The following is a 21,901-nucleotide window of genomic DNA, read 5'->3' as shown; positions in this document are numbered from 1 at the left end:
CACAGCACAGCTGGGACCCGTGGGTGCGACGAGCAACGTGGAGACGGCCATCTTGAAGAAACCTGCACAGCACTTCCAGCACGACCGCCGAGGGATCCTCAAGTGAGTGCACTGGGGTCTGAGAAGCCCCACACAGACGCAGCTCCTGCACCAAAGACCAGCCCCCCAGCATCCACGAGATCTGCGTGGGGCCCTTTTGCCTGGTTGCTGCTTTTCCTGTTGTCTGGTCACTTGTCGGCTGGCTAGTGACCTCTGAGACGACGACCCGAAGATTTCACCACTACTAGTCTGGTCCCCCAGACTGGCCGTTGCTTCCTTGTAAAGGAGAAGCACCCCGGACCCTCCTGGTCCGCACCAGACGCCATCTTTGTTCCACCGTGTGGCTTGCACTTGCCAAGGCCTGTTGACCAGATCGACGATCCAACACCGCCAACAGCAGCAGACGACGTGGGACAGCTCGTGCCTCCAGCCTGGTCGTAAAGAACAGCTCCTGGTCCGCGCAGCTACAGAGAGAAGCGACCCTTCCTCCACCTGAACACGGCAACAGCATCTGGTTCCCTCCTGGTTCCTGCACCGTCACTGGTTAGTGACCGAGACTCTGTCCCCTTCCTTTTCAGGACGACTTCTTTCTAGTTCCATCCTTGGAACCACCGGACTCCTCCATCTGGCTTCCTGCCAGCAACTCCTTGTTTCAGGCATCACCGGGATCAACGCAGCAAACCCGACACCACTTCAGCCCTATGCACCCGCAGCCTGTGGGTTAGGTAACTAAAGCTAGTAGGTGCTGAAGTCAGTGTACACTATCCTAGTGTCCAGGTCATATGATGATACTTGTAAAGCGCACTGTTACCCCATCTCGGGGTGTCCTGGCGCTGAAGACCGCTGGGGAACCCGTCCTGGCTTTCCCTGTGAGATGGTCCCTTCTGGGTATTTCCAAGGTGAAACCAGGCATCACCGGCGTCTGTGGGGGGCCGTTGTAGAGATGAGGCAAGCTTAATGCCCAGAGTTGCCGAGTGTGATCCCTGGTTAGAGTAGGCACCGAGGCGAGAATTATCAAGTCCGTTGACCCTGATCCACGACCCTGCCGCGTCGGGAATTGAACACTGGTCCCGGGCCGTTCTCTGCTTCTGGGTCTGCCGCCTCTAACCAGTGAGCCACACCACTCCACTGTTGTTTTCCCTCCATCCAGCCGGGTTTGTCCGGAATCCGTAACTTTGTAAACTGTAGCATCCATAGACGTTGGTACGCATCCCGCGTGAGAGTTTCCACTCTACACGTGAGTCCCGTGGGCCTCCTGCTCCTTACTTAACTAGTTTGTAGCGTAGTCCCAGCGATCCTCCAGCCTCTGAATCTCCTTACAGTACTTTCTTTCCTCGCATTCCATTGTTTCCAGTATATGGTTTGTCGTGCCCCTAGGGCGCACGTGTAAATATTGTGCGAACTCGTATTTCCTTTTTAGTATTGTCATGTGCTTAGCCCTCTGATCTCATAAAGAGTTCAGAGATGTATGTTAGTTAATAAATATCTGTTTATTTTCATAACAACCTGTGTGGTGTCCTTTCATTTGGTATTCAAGGGGTTATATGTGGTAAAACAGCTGGCTTCACATGCCATTCAGAGTTTAGCCTAAAGACTGCTCTTGTCCACGCTACTAGGATAGCTGGTCTATAAGGTTGACTTACAACCAATCACCATAAGGGTTGTTTGGACTGATACAAGGTGATCACTAGAACTAGTGAGCATCATATATCAGGCCAACTTCTCACAACCGCCACCTTCCCGGAAAGCTGGAAGCACGCCGATATCAATGCCCTTACTCAAAAACCCCACAGCTGACCTAAAGGACCTCAAGAACTTTCGGCCCATCTCCCTTCTGTTCTCAGCGAAAGTCATCAAAAAGATAGTCCACAGGCAACTGACCCACTTCCTTGAGGAGAACATCCTGGACCCGTCCCAATCCGGATTCTGCAGCAATCACAGCACCAAAACCGTCCTCATCGCTGCTACAGACGACATCAGGACTCTACTGGACAACGGCGAAACCACGGCCCTCATCCTTCTGGACCTTTTGACACCGTCTGCTACCACATCCTACGCACACGCCTACACGACCGGGAATATGCGACAAATCCCTGGAGTGGATCACCTCCTTCCTCACCGACAGAACCCAGAGGGTCCCCCCTCACCTTTCTGTTCCGAAGCCACCAAGATTTTCTGCGGCGTGCCTCAAGGATCATCCCTCAGCCCTACCCTTTTCAACATCTACATGGCACCGCTAGCCAACATCATCCGCTCGCACAACCTAAACTTAGTCTCCTATGCCGACGACACCCATCTGACCCTCTCACTCACCAAAAAACACCGCCACCGCCAAAACCAACCTCCACGAAGGAATGACGGCTGTCACCAGTTGGATGCAGACCAGCCTCCTGAAACTTAACTGAGACGAGACAGAGGTCCTCATCCTCTGATCCATTCCATCCGCCTGGGATGACTCGTGGTGGCCAGCCACCCTGGGAGCTGCACCCACCCACACCCACCGACCACGCACGCAACCTGGGATTCATCCTGGACTCCTCACTTTCAATAACCCAGCAAGTCATCGCAGTCTCCTCTTCCTGCTTAAACACCATCCAGATGCTCGTCAAGATCTACAGATGGATCCCCACCGGAACTAGAAGGACGGTCACACAGGCCCTTGTCAACAGCAGACTGGACTACGGCAACGCCCTCTACGCAGGGACCACACTCAAATTCCAGAAGAGGCTCCAACGCATACAGAACACCTCCGTATTCCTCATCCTCGACATACCCCGCCACACCCACATCATTGCCCACCTGAAAGACCTGCACTGGCTCCCAGTCAACAAGAGGATCACCTTCAAGCTCCTCACCCATGTCCACAAAGCACTACACAACGCTGTACCAGCATCTCTTCTAGTACAACCTGAACCACCAGCTTCTCTCCGCCGACGGCAGATCCTTCTCCTAACTCGCTGCCAAGACATGGAACAACCTCCGCACTCGGCTGCGACAGACCCAGGACATGCTCACCTTCAGGAGACTTCTCAAGACCTGGCTGTTAAAGCAGTAGCTGCACCCCGACCCCCCTCATCGCCTTGAGACCCTTACGGGTGATGAGTGCGCTCTACAAATAATTGATTGATTGATAGTGCTTGTGAGGGTGCTTTGAGAGTGCGTCCTTGACCCTGGGGGAACCCTGGTTCTAACCCCAGAAACCCAACTCCCACAGCTAAGTGTTTGCCTGTAAACCGAGATCTTCATTTTATCCCATAAGATTGCTTTGACTGCTTGTCTTTGAAAATTGTTGTGGAGTTGGTTTGTATGAAAATCTAAGAAACTGCAAATATACAATAACTGCTTTACTTGCCTTGTCTCCAGGAAATGTCCCAAAGTAATCGAACAGTAATTTCAACTGTATTTAAAGTATTTACAAACCTGTAACAGTCATTTTCATTCATCTTGCGTGTAATGTTCAACCTACCTTCAAAAGTACCATTTACACTTACCTGTCCCAGGCTTGCTTTGTTCTAGAAAATAAATATAACTAAATAATATTTTTATACAAACAAAATAGTCTGAGTTCAGTCTTTGAGTGTGTGACATGTCTTGCCCGAGTGTGTACAATAAATGCTTAGCACTGCCCTCTGAAAGTCTTACCTCTCACCTACACTACCACAAATAGAGAGTAAGGTGCTGTCTACCTTTACCTCTGCCTACCTTTGGAGTTCCACTGGACTCTGTGCACACTATACCCAGACCCAGTTTCTTTCAGATGGTTCTTAAGACCAGAGCCGCTTTCCTGCCGAAGGTGGTCACTTCTTTCCACCTGGGGCAGTCTATCACCTTACCCACTTTCTTTCCTCCCCTCTCAACCTTATGAGGAGAAGAGAGACTTCACTGCTTGACCCCAAGAGGCTAGAACCAAGGACTTCAGGTTGGACAATCAACTCTTCATTGGTTATGTGGGCAAGACTGTCCACAAAAGAACGCTATCCTGGTGGATAATCTGGTGTATCAAGATCTGCCACTCCCTGTCCAAGAAAGAGCGTCCTGAAGGTGTTTGTGCTCACTCTGAGAGCTAAGTCATCTTCGAGAGATGCCCCTATAATAGACATCTGCAAAGCGGCAACTTGGGTCTCCTGCTACACTTTTGCAAAGCCCTGTTTGGATTCGGAAGTGAAAAGGGTCAACAGTTTCGCACGTTCTGTTCTGTATAAGATTTTGGTATAGGCAGGCACCCTCCTCCCGGAGCGGGGCTGCTTGTGGATTCAATTCAAAAGGTGAGGAATCAAAAGCCAGATGAATCCATCAGGAGAACAGTTATTTACCTTGGGTAACGCTTTTCCTGCCGTGGACGTGGTGCCCGCCGTGGCAGGAGAGGGGTCCAACGCGCGGGTCCGTCCACCTCCGCTCCTGCAGCATCCGCCTCAAAGCCTTTCTAGTTCGGGCTTTGGAGCACACCCCACGCCGGTGGACGGCAGGATTCGCCATCACCTCCCCCACTGGAGGCCCCCTCAGGCCGGTGGGTCCTGCAAATCATCCCAAGGTGCTACTCCCTCCCCTTCGAGACTGCCCCTCCGGCCATGCGACCTCAGTTCCACCGCATTTCAGGGGACCATTTTGCTTCTCCAGCAGGAAGTCATGGCCCTCTAGACCTAGGGGGCCAACGAGCGCGTTCCTGTGTCAGAAGTTGGACCTGGTTGTTCCCACTACTTTCTGGTCCGCAAAAAGGTGAAAGTGGACCTGTGCTTCATCTTGGACCTCAGGAACGTCAACCGCTTCCTCCAGGAGAAGTTCAAGATGTTGACTCTGGCTCAGGTCTTGGCTGCCCTCGTCCCTGGAGAAGGGATGGTAACGTTGGACTTGCAGGACACATTTCCACATCCCTGTCCTGCCAGCCCACCGGCATTACCGGCAGTTCAGGGTAGGCCACAAGCACTTTCAGTTTACTGTGCTCCCCTTCGGCCTTACCAGCGCCCGTCGGGTGTTCACGAAAGTGATGGCGGTGGTCGCAGCTCATCTGCGCAGATCAGGGGTTCCAGTCTTTCCCTATTTCGACGACTGTTTGTTGAAAGCGGGCTTGCCATAGGCAGTAGTCTCCCACCTCCAGACTACGGCCGACCTCCTGCATTTGCTGGGGTTCTCCATCAACGTGCCGAAGTCGCACCTGAGCCCCTCTCAGAAGCTCCCCTTCATTGGAGCGGTTCTGGATTCGACACAGTTTCAGGTTTATCCTCCCGAGCAGCCAGTCCTTGATATTCAGGCTATGATTCCGATCTTTCAGCCTCAATCCCGGGTTTCAGTCATGATGACCCTCCGGCTCCTGGGCCTACTGGCCTCCTGCATCCTGTTAGTGCAACATGCCAGATGGCATATGCGGGCTCTGCAATGGGACCTGAAGTTCCAGTGGGCACAGCATCAGGGCAACCTGTCCGATCACATCCAGATTTCAGAGGGCACTGCACGACAATTGCAGTGGTGGCTCACTAATCGTGATTGGTTCAATGGCAGATCCCTCTCCCTTCCCCAACTGGAGCACACAGTGGTGACTGATGCGTTCCTCCTGGGATGGGGCGGCCTCTGGTCTCCATATCAACCTTTTAGAGCTTCGGGCGATCCGACTTGCACTGAAAGCATTGTTCCCTCTGTCCGGGGAAGTGTAGTGCAGGTGTTCACGGACAACACCACCGCCATGTGGTACTGCAACAAACAGGGCGGTGTGGGGTCATGGACCCTATGTCAGGAGGCTCTATGCCTCTGGACATGGCTGGAACATCAAGGTATTACCTCGGTGGTTCAACACCTGGCAGATTCTCTGAATGCCAGGGCGGACAAACTCAGCCGCATGTGCATGATGGATCATGAATGGCCTTGAGCTCGGACGTGGCGACGCTTTTCGTCGCAAGTGGAGCTGTGGTCTGTTGTACACCTTCCCGCCTATACCACTTCTGCCCAGAGTCTGAAGAAGATTCGGGGCAACCGGGCCCAAGTCATCCTTGTGGCTCCCGAGCTACTCAGCATGGCGATCGATCCCCCGATCCGACTGCCTCTTCGAGAGGATCTTCTGTTGCAGCAGCAGGGGACGGTCCTCCACCCGAACCTGTCCAGCCTCCATCTTCATGCGTGGAGATTGAGCGGCGACAGTTGACAGCTTTAGTCTGTGATGTCATTCTGGCAGCCATGCGTCCCTCCACTAAAACGGTATACGCCTGCAGGTGGGACAAATTTGTGGCATGGTGCACAGCAAAGACTGTGGATCCCCTTTCTGCTCCCCTTTCCGAGGTCGTCCTGTTCCTTCTCTCTTTCGCCCAGTAGGGCCCTGCTCTGGGCACTATCAAAGGTTATCTTTCGGCCATCTCCGCCTTGCTACAGCTTCCACATCAGCCTTCTCTTTTTAAGTCCCTCGTTGTTAACCACTTCCTTAAAAGCATTACACACACGTTTCCTCCCGTGCCTTTCATAATGCCTCAATGGGACTTAAATCTTGTCTTGACCTATCTGATGTGCGCTCCCTTTGAGCCCCTTCATAACTGTCCCTTACGTAGTCTCACTCTCAAGACTGCTTTCCTGGTAGCTATCACCTCTGCCAGACGAGTGAGTGAGCTCCAGGCTCTTTATTCTAAACCTCCTTTTCTTTCTGTTTATTCGGACAAGGTGGTTTTAAGGACTCATCCTTCTTTCTTGCCAAAGGTTGTCATGCCCTTCCACATCGGGCAGACCATTACCTTGCCCACCTTCTTTCCGCTTCTGCATCCTTCAAAAGAGGAGGAGAGGCTCCACCGTCTAGACCCAAAACATGTGCTCTTGTTTTATCTGAAGCGCACACAACAGTTCCGGATGGATGACCAACTTTTTGTTGGCTACGAGGGCGCCAGAAAAGGTTGGTCCGTGCACAAACAAACCATCTCTCCGTGGGTTGATCTGTGCATCAAAGCATGTTACTCGTTGGCTAAGAAGGAGCCTCCTGGGCAACGGCAGCCACTTCTGCCTTGGGATGCAGCGTTCCCTTGCAGGACATTTGTCAGGCAGCTACGTGGGCCTCACTGCACACGTTTACCAAGCAGCATTGCCTTGACAGTCAAGTCCGGAGAGAGTGCATCTTTGGCCGTTCTGTTCTCCGTGACTTTCTGATGTAATCTTGTTCGCAGACCCTCCACCAGGGTTTGTATTACTGTGGTGCCTATTCTAAGGTAAGGAATCTATAACTACCGTGTCTCTTTCAGATGCACAAGTTACTACTTGTGTTACAATATATATGTAAGAGAAATTAGTATGCGATAGGTTCCTTACCGCCCCACCCATCCGCCCTGTTCTGCGAACTGATTTATAGAGTAAAGGTCATCCCTTTCAGGTCCCTAGTTCCATGGCACCAGTGGTCAGTTTCTTGCAGGGCTCTGCATTCCTGGTGCAGAAAGTAGTGTACAGAACTGACGCCTGCACGCATTGGTGGCACCTAAGTAGTCTCTGTGACGTCATCTCAGTGCTTACGACACCAGCAAAGGACGCGGAGCCGCATGACACCACCTTCTGACTCGCAGGGGTACTGCTGACGATAACTTTCCAGATCCAGTATGATGCCAGGTGATATTCTAAGGCAAGGAATCTATCATTAGCGGCTCTTACAGATATATCGTTACACAAGTAGTAACTTGTGCTTTAGCTACATTCTAGTTCCCAGCAGAAGTAGCGGATCTCATCCTGTCTGCTGTCACTCCTGCGAAAATAGTGTATTCTGGAAGGTGAAATATGCTTCCTGCTTGATGTGCTGAGAGCAAAGTTAATTCCCTGAAACGTCATAAACTTTTCACTGTTCCTTGCACAGCAGGGCTGTGTGGTGGAGATAGTCATGGGTTAGTCGGGAACCTTGCCAGATTTCTTCTGTTTTCTTGGCCAGCCTTTCCGGTTTTAAGTTACCTATTGTTTTATGCTTACTCAAGGGCTTGTCAACTATAATTACCCCTCCTCTTTTTGTTATGCTGCATTGGAACCTTCATTTATTTTTAACCTTTTTGAGGGGTTCACCCGTTGTGCCTCATAATAGTTGCCCATTATGTTTATCGACTATTAAAACTGCTTCTAGTAACTTATCACTACCACTAGACTGGTCAGTGAGTTCTAAGCTGTGAGCTTTGACCAGTCTTTTGCTATATTTTCCTGAAAAGTTAGTTCTTCAAACCAGAGATGATTTTCTTCCCGAGGTTGGGACCCCTTTCTTTTTGAGTAAATCGGTATCTCTTCCATCCTCCTTATCACACTCTTCTTCATCCTAAGGAGAAGGGGAGGCTGTATAGGTTAGACCCGAAAAGAGCAGTCAGTTTTTATATTGACCGCCCCAGGGATTTTTCAACTCATGACAAGCTCTTGCTAGGGTACAAAGTCTATAGAACAGACAAGGCTGTCCAAAAGAGGACATTATTAAGCTGCATTATCCTCTGCATTAAGATGTGTTATGGCTTAACGTGCCCAGAACCTTCTGAAAACAGAAGTGCCCATTCTACCAGAGCCAAGTCTATCTGAGCATCTGCAAAAGGAGTCCATGTGGCTGGCATGTTTCCTCATATTTTTACCAAGCAGTGCTGCTTAGATCCAGAAGTGGTTTGGTTGTCCATTTGGCCAGTTCGGCCCTCCAGCACTTTACTTTTACTTGAACTTTACCCCTCTGAGTATGGTGCTGCTTGATAATCTATTCAAAAGCTGATAAATTGACAGGTAGAAGTATTCATCAGAAGGAAGAGTTACTTACCTTTGGTAACACTCTTCTGGTGGATACTCTCTGCCTGCAGTTTCCTCACTGATACCAACCTCCTCTCCATCTCAGTGAAACGTCAGTTTGTCACAGAGAGTGACTAACGAACTGCTGTTTGACCTCGTACACCTCCATCTGGATGGGGGGCATTGTCTTATAGGCTCCATATTGTAAAGTGAATCTTACACAGTGCACCATGTCTCATCCCGGATCTGAAGAATATGATCCCATCACCCCATCCTGATGGAACTCCATTGGCTCCCCTGGCCGACCTGCACCATCTTCAAATCTACTGCATCTTGTACAAAGAGTGTCCCTATATCTTTTAGACTTGTTCACCATCGCTGGTGTTTGTCGGTACAACTGCAACCATGACACCATCAGACTGCAGACTAAGAAGAAACAACAAGATAGGGTTTTTTCATATTTGAACCCAGGGTCAAGAACAACATACTTGAATCAATCAGGGCTGGCCCAAGGCCGCTCCAATTTAGGAAAGAGTTGGAAACTCAACTCTTTAAAGGACACTACATCACAATGCATTAACCGTCCACTACCCAGCTTCCTATCCCATGACTCGTTGACTTTATGCTGGACGTTTACTATGTACAGCTCTATGTATTTTGGCTACGTGTGCTGTTGATATACCATACACTTTTGTTCAAATTCGTAACGCCCTCTAGAAGATTGGTCATTTGCAATTTTTAACAAGATTCCAATAAGGTGATTGCACTGCACTTCTACTCACATTGTCATCCTCATCTGTTCACCTCATTGATGTAGAAAAACTGTCTGGGAAACTGAAGTCTGTATGGCTCACGTGACTTTGCTTCCAGTGTCGGCACACAGCCAGTGCCTCCTATCTACCTTGAAGAGCTATGAAAAGTACAAGATCCAGTCTGGCGCTGTGGATTTAAAAAAAATTAGCAATCTGCAGTGAATTAGAGTATCCACCAGAAAGTGCATTATCTAAGGCAAGTAACTTTTTCAACTCGAATAGTAGCTACCTCCTTGTTGAGTATTGAGCGCAAAACTCTTAATTCCTCTGGTTATATAGGAACTTGGTTATATAAGGTGTGTTAATAACTTAGCTTTATGTTTAGCTTGTACAATTCCATACTGATTTCCACCAAATTGAGAATAAGCAGAGTCCTGGGCATGTAGGTATGAGGTGCTGAATCTAGTTTAATGATGCAATATGATTGTAAGACGTTATTACCAACCTTGTTCCAGCTTAACCCTGTTCTCCTTTTAAATGCAGCTTGATTCATTCATCCAGACCAAAAACAGTTGTCTTTGTAAGGTGCAGGGTGCTCAAGGAAAATGTGCCCTGTGCCTTCCCCTGAAAAATTTTATTCTAGGATAACCAGCAATTTCTACTGTTTACTTGTTGGAAGTTTCCTCCAGTTGATTACACTCATGGATGTTTTGTCTTAAGCACATGCACCTAAAATTGGTGATTAAAGTTTATGGTTGTGTGTATGTACTCCTTGGTATCCTATTTCATTTTTTTATATTTTTTTTTTAGACTGGAGCCGTTTGCTTAGTCGACGGAACCTTCAGTCTCTGAGTAAAAGACTCAAAGATGTTTGTCGGATGTGTGGTATATCTGCTGCTGATTCTCCCAGCATTATCAGTGCTTGTCTAGTGGCTATTGAACCACAGGGATCTTTTGTTATCATGCCAGGTGAGAAAATAGAAAAAATACCTATCTCTGTAATCAGACTTGTCTAGTACTGAAAGACATGTAATTTTGTTTATAAATGTTTTTCCTAGATTCTGTATCGACTGGTTCAGTCTTTGGACGAAGCACTTCTTTGAACATGCAGACTTCACAGCTGAATACCCCGCAAGACACATCATGCACTCACATACTTGTGTTCCCTACGTCCGCTTCTGTGCAGGTCGCAGCTACCTACACTACTGAAACCCTAGAGGAGGCCTTCAACACAAACAATGGTTAGTGAAAAGGGAGTGATATTTTCTCACAAAACCTGAAAGTGAGTATTAAAAATTATCTTGTAGAGAAGGGGTGTTTATTTGGCTTCGGCAGAAATGGCCATGTAGAATAATATAAGCACAAGGTAGTATGGTAAGTTGTTTAGTATTCGTTACTCCACAAGATTTTATTCTCCTACCCAGAAAGTTGAATAAGGAAGTTAAAGGAGTTTGTTCGCATTTGTTAGTTTTTCCAGAATTCACTTTAAATAAATTTCAGAAACTGTAACATTTGTATAGCCATTAGAGCCCTATCGAAACAAAGTTTCTATTATTTATTCTGCTTGGGTTTTGTGGACCCTGCTGGGGTATGTTGCACTAAAGCATGATTTATTAATGAAATCCAAATAAAGACTATTGAAGACAAGATTCGCAGTCAGCAAAGAGCACCTCTCCGCCGATTTTTATTATTCAGGTTTCCGTCAGTGATTATTAGTGTACAAACATAGACTGACTTTGACCCATTGAGCCAACAAAATGCTTTGGCATGCTTCGGTTCCTTGACAAAGATCATAGACTTAATTTAGTTTGGACAAAACATTTCCATCAGAGTCCACAAACCCCAATCGTAAAAATTGTGGCAAATTCGGAATTTGAATAGACAACGCTTGCATTTACACAAGCATAGGTTCTCAAAATGTATAGAAGTTTACATTTAAGTTACATTGTGGAATGGCCACAGTAACTAAGGGTTAACAACTTTGTGCATTTTGGTTTTCTAAACAATGCTTTTTTTACTGAGCTTAATTTTCTACTATAAAAGCAGACCTCCTTAATTTATAGGTACATATATTATGTGGAAAACTGTTTGAGGAGTTTTTTCACTGACTTTTGACTAGTTATTTTGTCAGTGGTTCTCCTGAAATTGCTGATTGACTGAGATGGCAATAGAGCAGCAGGATGAACGTACATATTGAACATTGAAGTATTAAAGTTCTAGGTTTCTTTTAAGCTTGGAATGGCTTGTTTTTCGTTGCATTTCGCTGTACAAGACCTGCAGTGGTAAACTGTTTCACTGTAGAAAGGTCAAACTGAGAGAATTAATTGAATTTTCCAGTATTGAATCTTTTGTAGATTCACATGCTTGAACCTTCCCCCCCCCCCAATGTTGAGCTAATTATGATAGGTAGTTTAAAATCTGAAAGAGACACGTTAGTGATAGATTCCTTACCTTAGAATATCCCCAGGCGTCAGACTGGATCCGGATTTTTTTTGCGTAGCAATACCCCTGCGCGTTGGTAGGCATCGTCTGCGGCTCCGCGTCCGTCGTCGGCATCGTTAGCGCCGGAATGACGTCGTCGGAGTACTTAGACGCCGCCCATGCTCGCTGACGTCAGTTCTTCTTTTTTCCGCGCCAGCTAGCGCAGATCCGGAGAAGCTCTACCCCCAGTCAATTTTTGACTGAACTTTTTGATCTTTTGATCACTCTTTTTCTTCGAGTCTTCGACTCTATCGGTGCCGGTAGGGATGCCCGGGTTCAAGCCCTGCTCGAAGTGCGACCGACTGATGTCGGTCACGGACCCCCATCGCCGGTGCCTGAAGTGCTTAGGCCTCGACCATGACGATCGAACCTGCTCTGACTGCAGGGCCCTGACGTCGAAGGCTAGGCAGGAGCGGTCCCGCAAGCGACTCGAGCTGCGGCAGTCGGCCTCGTGCCGCTCCAGGTCCCGGTCCCTGTCCCACGGGAGGTCGAGGGACAGGTCGCGAGGTCCGAGTCATCGAAGCTCCGGGAGTGGACACCGGTCGTCAGGTTCCAAGTCCTCGGGTAAGAGGCATGAGAGGTCGGAGCGACGTCATCGTTCCTACGACCCACCCCGACGCTCGCACAATGTGGCCGGGGGCTCTGGCGACACCGCCCACGCGGCTCTGCGGGAGTCGCAAGCGTCTCCGCCTGCCCCACACCTTCGGGTCCCTGGGCACGGCGCGACGCCAGAGGAGATCGAGCGGTACCTCATGGCCATGAGGTCCCTCCCTCCTCAGTCGGGTTCCGTGGCGCCTTCGGGCCCAACGTCCCCGACCGGAGGTCCTTGCGGGTCGGATGCTTCGGCTCCGACGCCACCGGGTGCTTCGGCCCCGACGCCGCCGGCGACTTCGGTCTCGGCGCCGCAGGACCTCACCGGATCCGCTTCCGGGTCGTCGCCGGTCGACCTTACGACCTCACCGGCGCCGGCCCAGCGGGTGTTGCCCCCGGCGCCCGCTGTGGACGCCGTCCCCAATGTTTCCTTCGATCCAACTCTGGCGCCGGAACGGCGCCACTGGGTGCCGCATCAGACGGCCTTTGGAGATTTTTATTTCCACGAGGAGGCCCCTTCTACTGATCCTGTTTTGCAGGGTACGGGTGACAATGGGGATTGGGAGGGGTCTGAGGACCCTCTGGCACTGGATTGCCAGTCTCAACAGGACTGGACATATGAGCTTGGGGAGGCCAGTGGTCTTGACACTTCACCAGACACTGGATTTAGCTCCCCTCCGACTGTGGCTTCGGAGGCGAGCTCTACATATAGTGTAGTGTTGACGAAAGCAGCTAAGGCCTTAAACCTTAAGCTCCCCGTTGTGGCCGTGAGGACTAACCTCCTCACGGAGGTCCTCAAACCGCAGTCAAGCTCCAGTGAGCCTCTGCTGCCGTTCAACGAGGCCTTGTGTGATGTTCTTGTGGGCACTTGGTCCAAGCCCGCCACAGGTCCGCCTGTGCATAGGAACGTGGCCAGACGCTACCGCCCGGCCCCGGGCGACCCATGCTTTTTGTCCACCCACGCCACCCCCGAGAGTCTGGTTATCCAGGCCTCCAACTCCCAGACCGCATTCCCGTCAGCCCGACCGACAGGGAATCCAAGAGATACGAACAGTTCGGGAAGAAGTTGTTCTCGTCTGTTAGCTTAGGGCTGCGGTCTGTGAATACCGCCTGTCTCTTGGGCCGCTACACCCACACCCTGTGGGACACGGTTGCGGAGGTGCTGCCACAATGCCCGGAGGTGGTCCAGGCTAAACTCGCCCAAACCCTTGCGGACGGCCGAGATGCAGCACGTTATTCTATCCGGTGTGGGCTGGATACAACGGACTCACTGGGCAGGGCGATGGCAACGACGGTGGCGGTTCGACGCCACGCCTGGTTGAGGTCCGCCAACTTCTCGGCCGATGTCCAGGCTACACTCCTGGACATGCCGTTTGATGGCCGTCGCCTGTTCAGCGACAAGGCAGACCATGCGCTGAAACGTTTTAAGGACTCCAGGGCTACGGCTACGGCTACGGCCAATCCTTGGGCCTCACGGCTCCACGCCAGCAATCGGGGACAACGGCGAAGCCAGTCCACACCTCCCACAGCACCCGCCTCAAAACCTTCCTAGTCCGAGTTTTCAGGCCCATGTGACGCCTGTGGGAGGCAGGGTTCGCCATCACCTCTCCCACTGGCGCACAGTCACTTCGGACAGGTGGGTGCTGCAGATCGTCCGAAGAGGCTACTCCCTCCCCTTCGAGGCGACCCCTCCATCCATGCCACCGCAATGCCACCGCGTGTCGGGGGATCACTTGCAACTTCTGCAAGAGGAAGTCACAGCCCTCTTGGCCAAGGGGGCCATCGAGCGCGTTCCTGGGCCAGAAGTAGGGTGTGGATGTTACTCCCACTACTTCCTGGTACCCAAGAAGGGCAAAGGTGGCCTACGCCCTATCTTGGACCTGCGAAACGTCAACGGCTTCCTCCGGAAGGAGAAGTTCAAGATGCTGACTTTGGCTCAGGTCCTGGCTGCCCTGGACCCGGAACACTGGATGGTAGCGTTGGACTTGCAGGACGCTTATTTCCACATCCCCGTCCTGCCGGCCCACCGGCGTTACCTGCGGTTCACGGTAGGCCAAGAGCACTTTCAGTTTACCGTGCTCCCCTTCGGCCTTACCAGCGCCCCACGGGTGTTCACAAAGGTGATGGCGGAGGTCGCAGCTCATCTGCGCAGGCACGGGGTGTCAGCCTTCCCCTACCTCGACGACTGGTTGTTGAAGGCGGGCTCGCCCCAGACAGTCGTCAGCCACCTCCAGACTACGGCCGACCTCCTGCATTTGCTGGGGTTCTCCATCAATGTGCCGAAGTCGCACCTGTGTCCCTCTCAGATGCTCCTCTTCATCGCAGCGGTTCTCGACTCTGCGCAGTTTCGGGTTTATCCTCCCGAACAGCGGGTTCGGGATGTACAGGCTCTGATTCCCATCTTCCAGCCGTTATCCCGAGTCTCGGGCAGGTTGACGCTGCGGCTTCTGGGGCTGAGGGCCTCCTGCATCCTTCTGGTGCATCGCGCCCGGTGGCGGATGCGGGCTCTGCAGTGGGACCTGAAGTTTCAGTGGGCCCAGCATCAGGGCAACCTGTCCGATCATGTCTTGATCTCGGAGGGCACTGCGAGAAAACGGCAGTGGTGGCTCACGGACCGCGACTGGGTCAGTGGCAGATCCCTCTCCCTACCCCACCCGGAGCACTTGGTTGTGACGGAAGCGTCCCTCCAGGGCTGGGGAGGCCACATGGGAGAGGCGGAGATCAGAGGCCTCTAGTCTCCGGCGGAGTCCCGGCTCCATATCAACCTTTTGGGGCTGCGGGCGATTCATCTAGCACTGAAGGCATTCCTCCCCTCTGTCCGGGAGAGTGTAGTGCAGGTGTTCACCGACAACACCACCGCCATGTGGTACTGCAACAAACAGGGCGGGGTGGGGTCGTGGACCCTATGCCAGGAGGCTCTGCGCCTTTGGCAGTGGCTGGAACATCAGGGCGTGACCCTGGTGGCTCTCTGAATGCCAGGGCGGACGAACTCAGCCGTCGGTGCATGATGGATCACGAATGGCGTCTGAACTCGGACGTGGCGCAAGGCCTCTTTCAGCAATGGGGAGAGCCTTGGTTAGATCTATTTGCCACAGAAGAGAACGCACAATGTCATCAGTTCTGCGCGTTGGAATTTCCAAGGCGGCACTCGCTCGGAGACGCTTTTCGTCACGAGTGGAGTTGCAGTCTATTGTACACCTTTCCGTCTACACCACTTCTGCCCAGAGTGCTGAAGAAGATCAGGCGCGACCAGGCCCAGGTTATCCTTGTGGCTCCGGACTGGGCACGAAGATACTGGTATCCCGAGCTACTCAGCATGTCAGTCGATCCCCCCTATTCGTCTGACTCTTCGGGAGGACCTTCTATCGCAGCAGCAGGGGACGGTCATGCACCCGAACCTGTCTCCACCTACAAGCTTGGAGATTGAGCGGCGGCAGTTGAGGCCATTTGACTTGCCTCCCGAAGTCTGTGATATCATTCTGGCAGCCAGGCGTCCCTCCACAAAGTCGGTATACGCCTGCAGGTGGAATAGATTTGTGGCATGGTGCACAGCAAAGGCTGTGGATCCTCTTTCTGCCGCCCTTTCTGAAGTTCTACTCTTTCTTATTTCACTTGCCCAGCAGGGCTCTGCTCTGGGCACTCTAAAGGGGTACCTTTCTGCTCTTTCCGCCTTCTTACGGCTACCTGATCAGCCTTCCTTATTCAAGTCCCCCATTGTAAATAGATTTCTGAATGGCATCACACACATGTTCCCTTCGTGATGCCCCAGTGGGACTTGAATCTTGTACTCACTTATCTAATGTGCGCTCCCTTTGAGCCGCTTCATAACTGTCCTCTCCGTCTTCTTACCCTGAAGACTGCTTTACTGGTTGCCATCACCTCTGCCAGGAGAGTGAGTGAGCTCCAAGCTCTTTCTTCTACTCCACCTTTCCTCTCTGATCATCCGGACAAGGTTGTGTTGCGGACAAGACCTTCCTTTCTGCCCAAGGTTGTCACGGCCTTCCACATCGGGCAGTCCATTACCTTGCCCACCTTCTTTCCGCCTCCGCATCCCTCGAAAGAGGAAGAGCGGCTCCACCGTCTAGACCCAAAACGTGCGCTCTCTTATTACCTGGATCGCACACGCCAGTTCCGGGTGGATGACCAACTCTTTGTTGGTTGCGTGGGAGCGAAGAAGGGAAAGACGGTACACAAGAGGACCATTTCGCTGCGGTTCATCTTGTGTATTCAGGCATGTTACTCCATGGCCAAAAAGGAGCCCACTGCTGGATTGCGGGCTCATTCCACTCGAGCCACGGCAACAACTGACTTGGGCCGAGGAGTACCTTTACAGGACATTTGTCAGGCGGCTACGTGGGCCTCGCTGCACACGTTCGCAAGACACTACTGCCTGGACAGTCAAGTCTGGAGGGATGGCTTCTTTGGCCGTCCGTCCTCCAGGACTTTCTGGTGTGATTATTGGTTCGCAGACCCACCATCGGGGTTGGTATTGCTGGGGTATCTATTCTAAGGTAAGGAATCTATCACTAACGTGTCTCTTTCAGATGCACAAGTTACTACTTGTGTAACGATATATCTGTAAGAGACATTTAGTGATAGATTCCTTACCGTCCCACCCATCCTCCCCTTTCTGCGAACCAATACCTAGGGTTAAGGTCATCCCCTTTCAGGGCCCTAGTTTCATGGCACCAGTGTTGGTTCTATCATGGCTCTGCGTATCTGGCGTGGAAATGCTGTGCATCAGAACTGACGTCAGCGTGCATGGGCGGCGTCTAAGTACTCCGACGTCATTCCAGCGCTAACGACGCCGGCCGCGGAGCCGCAGACAGCGCCTACCGACGCGCAGGGGTATTGCTACGCAAAAATTTCCGGATCCAGTCTGACACCTGGGGATATTCTAAGGTAAGAAATCTATCACTAACTAATGTCTCTTACAGATATATTGTTACACAAGTAGTAACTTGTGCTTCTGGCAGCCAGGCGTCCCTCCACAAACTCGGTATACGCCTGCAGGTAGAACAGATTTGTGGCATGGTGCACAGCAAAGTTTGTGGATCCTCTCTCTGCCCCTCTTTCTGAGGTTCTTCTCTTCCTTCTTTCTCTTGCCCAGCAGGGCTCTGCTCTGGGCACTATCAAGGGCTACCTTTCCGCCCTTTCAGCCTTTCTAAGGCTGCCTGATCAACCATCTTTGTTCAAGTCCCCTATTGTAAATCGTTTCCTGAAAGGCATCACACACACGTTTCCACCTGTTCCCTTTGTGATGCCTCAGTGGGACTTGAACCTGGTTCTTACTTATCTGATGTGTGCTCCCTTTGAGCCACTTCACACCTGTCCTATCCGCCTTCTTACTCTGAAGACTGCTTTCCTGGTTGCCATCACCTCTGCCAGGAGAGCGAGTAAGCTCCAGGCTCTATCCTCTAAACCTACTTTCCTGTCTGTCCATCCGGACAAGGTTGTGTTGCGGACAAAACCCTCTTTCCTGCCCAAGGTAGTCGCAGCCTTCCACATCGGGCAGTCCATCACCTTTACCACCTTCTTCCCACCTCCGCATCACTCGAAAGAGGAAGAGAGGCTCCACTGTCTGGACCCAAAATGTGCGCACTCATACTATCTGGATCGCACACGCCCGTCCCCGGTGGATGATCAACTCTTTGTTGGTTACGTGGGCGCTAAGAAAGGTCGGGCGGTGTACAAAAGGACCATCTCTTGGTGGATCGTGTTGTGCATCCAAGCGTGCTACTCTTTGGCTAAAAAGGAACCTCCTGTTGGGCTGAGGGCCCATTCCACTCGGGCCACGGCGACTACTACTGCCCTGGGCCGAGGAGTCCCCTTGCAGGACATTTGCCAGGCAGCTACGTGGGCCTCGCTGCATACGTTCGCAAGACACTACTGCCTGGACAGCCAAGTCCGGAGGGATGGCTTCTCTGGCCATTCCGTCCTCCAGGACTTTCTGGTGTGATTATTGGTTCGCAGATCCACCACCGGGGTTGGTATTGCTGGGGTATCTATTCTAAGGTAAGGAATCTATCACTAACGTGTCTCTTTCAAATGAACAAGTTAGTACTTGTGTAACGATATATCTGTAAGAGACATTAGTTAGCCTTTTCAGTGCTTATGACAAGGTCAACTCGTCATGGGTTTTACCTGCCCTGTGCTTATGACTAGTTGACCTTGTCATGAACAATGGGAATCGTCAGAATGCAGCACAGGACGGGAAAACCCCTAAGCAGCCACGGTGTTAGTGATAGATTCCTTACCGATTCACCCATCCTCCCCGTTCTGTGAACCGATATCTAGGGTTATGGTCATCCCCTTTCAGGGCCCTAGTTTCAATGGCACCAGTGTTGGTTTTTTGACATGGCTCTGCGTTTTTGGCGCTGAAAAGCTGTGTCTAAGAACTGACATCAGCACGTGGAGGCGGTGTCTAAGTACTCAGACGACGTCATCACGGCCCCCACGACGCCGACGGAGGACGCGGAGCCGCAGACGACACCTACCGACGCGCAAGGGTACTGCTACACAAAAGATTTCCGGATCCAGTCTGACGCCTGGGGATATTCTAAGGTAAGGAATCTATCACGAACTAATGTCTCTTACAGATATATCGTTACACAAGTAGTAACTTGTGCTTCAGAGGGAACCTTCTAAAAAGATTGACTAGCATATTTTCTTTGACGAAGGAAGTTGACGAGTTTGAATATAAAATTTGTTTTTTGGCATGTCTCCTTGCATCCCGCTAATAACAAATTGTTGTATGCACATTAGACCATTGCAAGAACAGATAGGATTCAAACTGAAGGATCTGTGACCGCCCTGACTTCGTCAGACACGGTCGCTCCCATGCTCCCTCCCTGGCTCCTGGTGGTATCGTTATAATTTCATTGATCTCCGACCATCTGTGTGCCTGCATTTCCATTGTGCATTTGTGCTTCGAATTGTGCATTTACCTTAGCGCTTGTGGCGTATTGGTTCCTATCTGCTCAGGTTGTGGCACTTTATAACGCTACAGCGTTTTTGGGATTGTGCAGCGCAGCATAGTTTATGCAAATTAAGCAGCGCGACGGAAACGGAGCAGCGCTCTATGTGGTAACATTTATCCGCCTGTTTAAAAACGCTTGTTAACTTTATCTGTGCCCCAGCCTCACTTGAGTTTTCGCTACCTCCATTTTGATTGTTGTTGTCTCCCTGAGCCCTTCCTCCTCGCACCGCTACCGCCTCCCTGCTGCCCCTCCCACGCCCCTCCCCCCCTCAAAGTGCTTTAATGTCACATGAACCCACGCGCAGCGTCCACGCGCTACGGCCACGCCGAAGGTGCGCCAAAGGTAAGCCCGTCCGCGCCCGTCCGCGCCTGGACCGCGCCCAGCGCCAGACCCCCTGCCCCTCGCGCTGCCCAGCCCTCCCGCATTACCTACGATGCCGCCACCCTCCTAGCCCTTAACCCCGGCCGCTCCCCCAACTGCGTCCAAGCCGCTCCTGGACACACCCATGGACCTTTCTCTTGCTACTCCTGCAAATTCAGCGGCACCGACAACAACTCCGCCACGACCACACCACAGATTCCCGACCCCAACCACCTACAATGCATCCTTCTCAACACCCGCTCGGTCCACAGACACGCCATTGACCTATGGAATCTACTAGACACCATATCTCCGGACGTCGCCTTCCTAACAGAAACATGGATGAACGCTTCCTCCGCCCCAGACATCACCGTTGCCATCCCTGAAGACTATAAGATCACTCGCAAGGACCGTACCGGCACAGGAGGAGGAATCGCTATCGTCCATAAGAAATCAATCCGCATCTCAACCAGCTCTGACGCCAACCTCGCCAACTCCGAACACCTTCACTTCCAGATCCACATCGACCCCAAGACCACACTCAGAGGCACCCTCCTCTACAGACCACCAGGACCCCGCGCAAAATTTAGTGAAGACATCACGGACTTCATCACTCCCCACGCGCTCCCCTCCAAAGAATACATCCTTCTGGGAGACCTCAACTTTCACCTTGAAAAGCTCAACGACCGCAACACCACCACCCTCCTGGACAACCTCGCCAACCTCGGACTTAAACAACTGGTCACTTCCCCCACCCACATCGCAGGTCACACACTCGACCCCATCTTCACCTCCAGCAATCATGTCTCCTTCAGCCACACTACGGATCTCCTCTGGACTGACCACAGCTGCGTTCACTTCACCTACAACATGCCAAAACCCATCAACCACCTCCAACCAACTCTGCAAAGAAACTGGAACAAAATCACCATCGACCAGATCTCCTCATCGCTCCTTCAAAACACCCCAGCCCACTCTTCTAACCCAGACCAAGCCGCCGCCAACTTCACCCTTTGGTTATCCAACACCGCCGACACCTTAGCTCCACTGAAAAAACGTCAAAGCAAACCTGGCAACAAGAAGGCCTCATGGTTCAACGATGATCTCAAGAAGTCCAAGAAACTCTGCCGCTCCCTTGAAAAGGCCTGGAAAAAAGACCCAACCACCAGCACCAAGGACGCCTTCAAAAACGCTACCCGCACTCACCACCAACTAATCCGAAAGGCCAAGAAAACAGCATTCAAGGATCGACTTGACAACAACGCCCACAACAGCAAGGAACTTTTCAACATCGTCAAGGAATTTTCCAATCCCTCGGCCAACTCCAACGACATCACCCCCTCTCAAGCCCTCTGCGACTCCCTAGCCTCATTCTTCCACAACAAGATTGCTGACATCCACAACAGCTTCGACAACCAACCCGGAGACCAACCCACCCAACCATATGCTGAACACTCTCCCCCCGTGAACACCCTTAACGACTGGAACCCAATCTCCACTGAGGACACCATCCGCCTGATGAACTCCATCCACTCAGGATCCCCCACAGACCCTTGTCCTCACCACATCTTCAACAAAGCAGACTCCGTCATAGCACCGCACCTCCGAGACGTCATCAACTGCTCCTTCAACTCCGCAACCTTCCCGGAAAACTGGAAACACGCGGAACTCACCGCCCTTCTGAAAAAACCCACAGCGGACCCCACTGAACTCAAAAATTACCGCCCCATTTCGCTCCTTCCATTCCCGGCCAAAGTAATCGAGAAAGCTGTCAACAACCAGCTCGCCGCTTTCCTCGAAGCCAACAAATCCCTCGACTCCTCACAATCTGGCTTCCGAGCAAAACACAGCACTGAGACCGCCCTCATCGCAGCAACAGACGACATTCGAACTCTACTGGACAATGGAGACACAGTCGCACTCATCCTCCTCGACCTCTCTGCAGCCTTCGACACAGTATGCCACAGCACCCTTTTACAACGCCTCAGAAACATCGGAATA

The 21,901-nt window shown here is 51.5% G+C and overlaps 1 protein-coding gene across 1 annotated transcript in view; it reads left to right on the top strand.

Moving 5' to 3' along the window:
- Nucleotides 1-21,901, top strand: part of MED13 (mediator complex subunit 13) — a 684,456-nt gene that overhangs the window by 334,158 nt on the left and 328,397 nt on the right. The window contains exons 10-11 of the mRNA XM_086954050.1: nt 10,299-10,457; nt 10,547-10,729. Of these exons, the coding sequence (XP_086810176.1) occupies nt 10,299-10,457; nt 10,547-10,729 (342 nt within the window). The remainder of the gene's footprint in view (nt 1-10,298; nt 10,458-10,546; nt 10,730-21,901) is intronic.

This window comes from Lissotriton vulgaris, chromosome 2_1 (assembly GCF_964263255.1).
Source record: "Lissotriton vulgaris chromosome 2_1, aLisVul1.2, whole genome shotgun sequence".
NCBI classification, from domain to species: domain Eukaryota; kingdom Metazoa; phylum Chordata; class Amphibia; order Caudata; family Salamandridae; genus Lissotriton; species Lissotriton vulgaris.
This window is presented reverse-complemented; position numbering and strand designations above follow the sequence as displayed.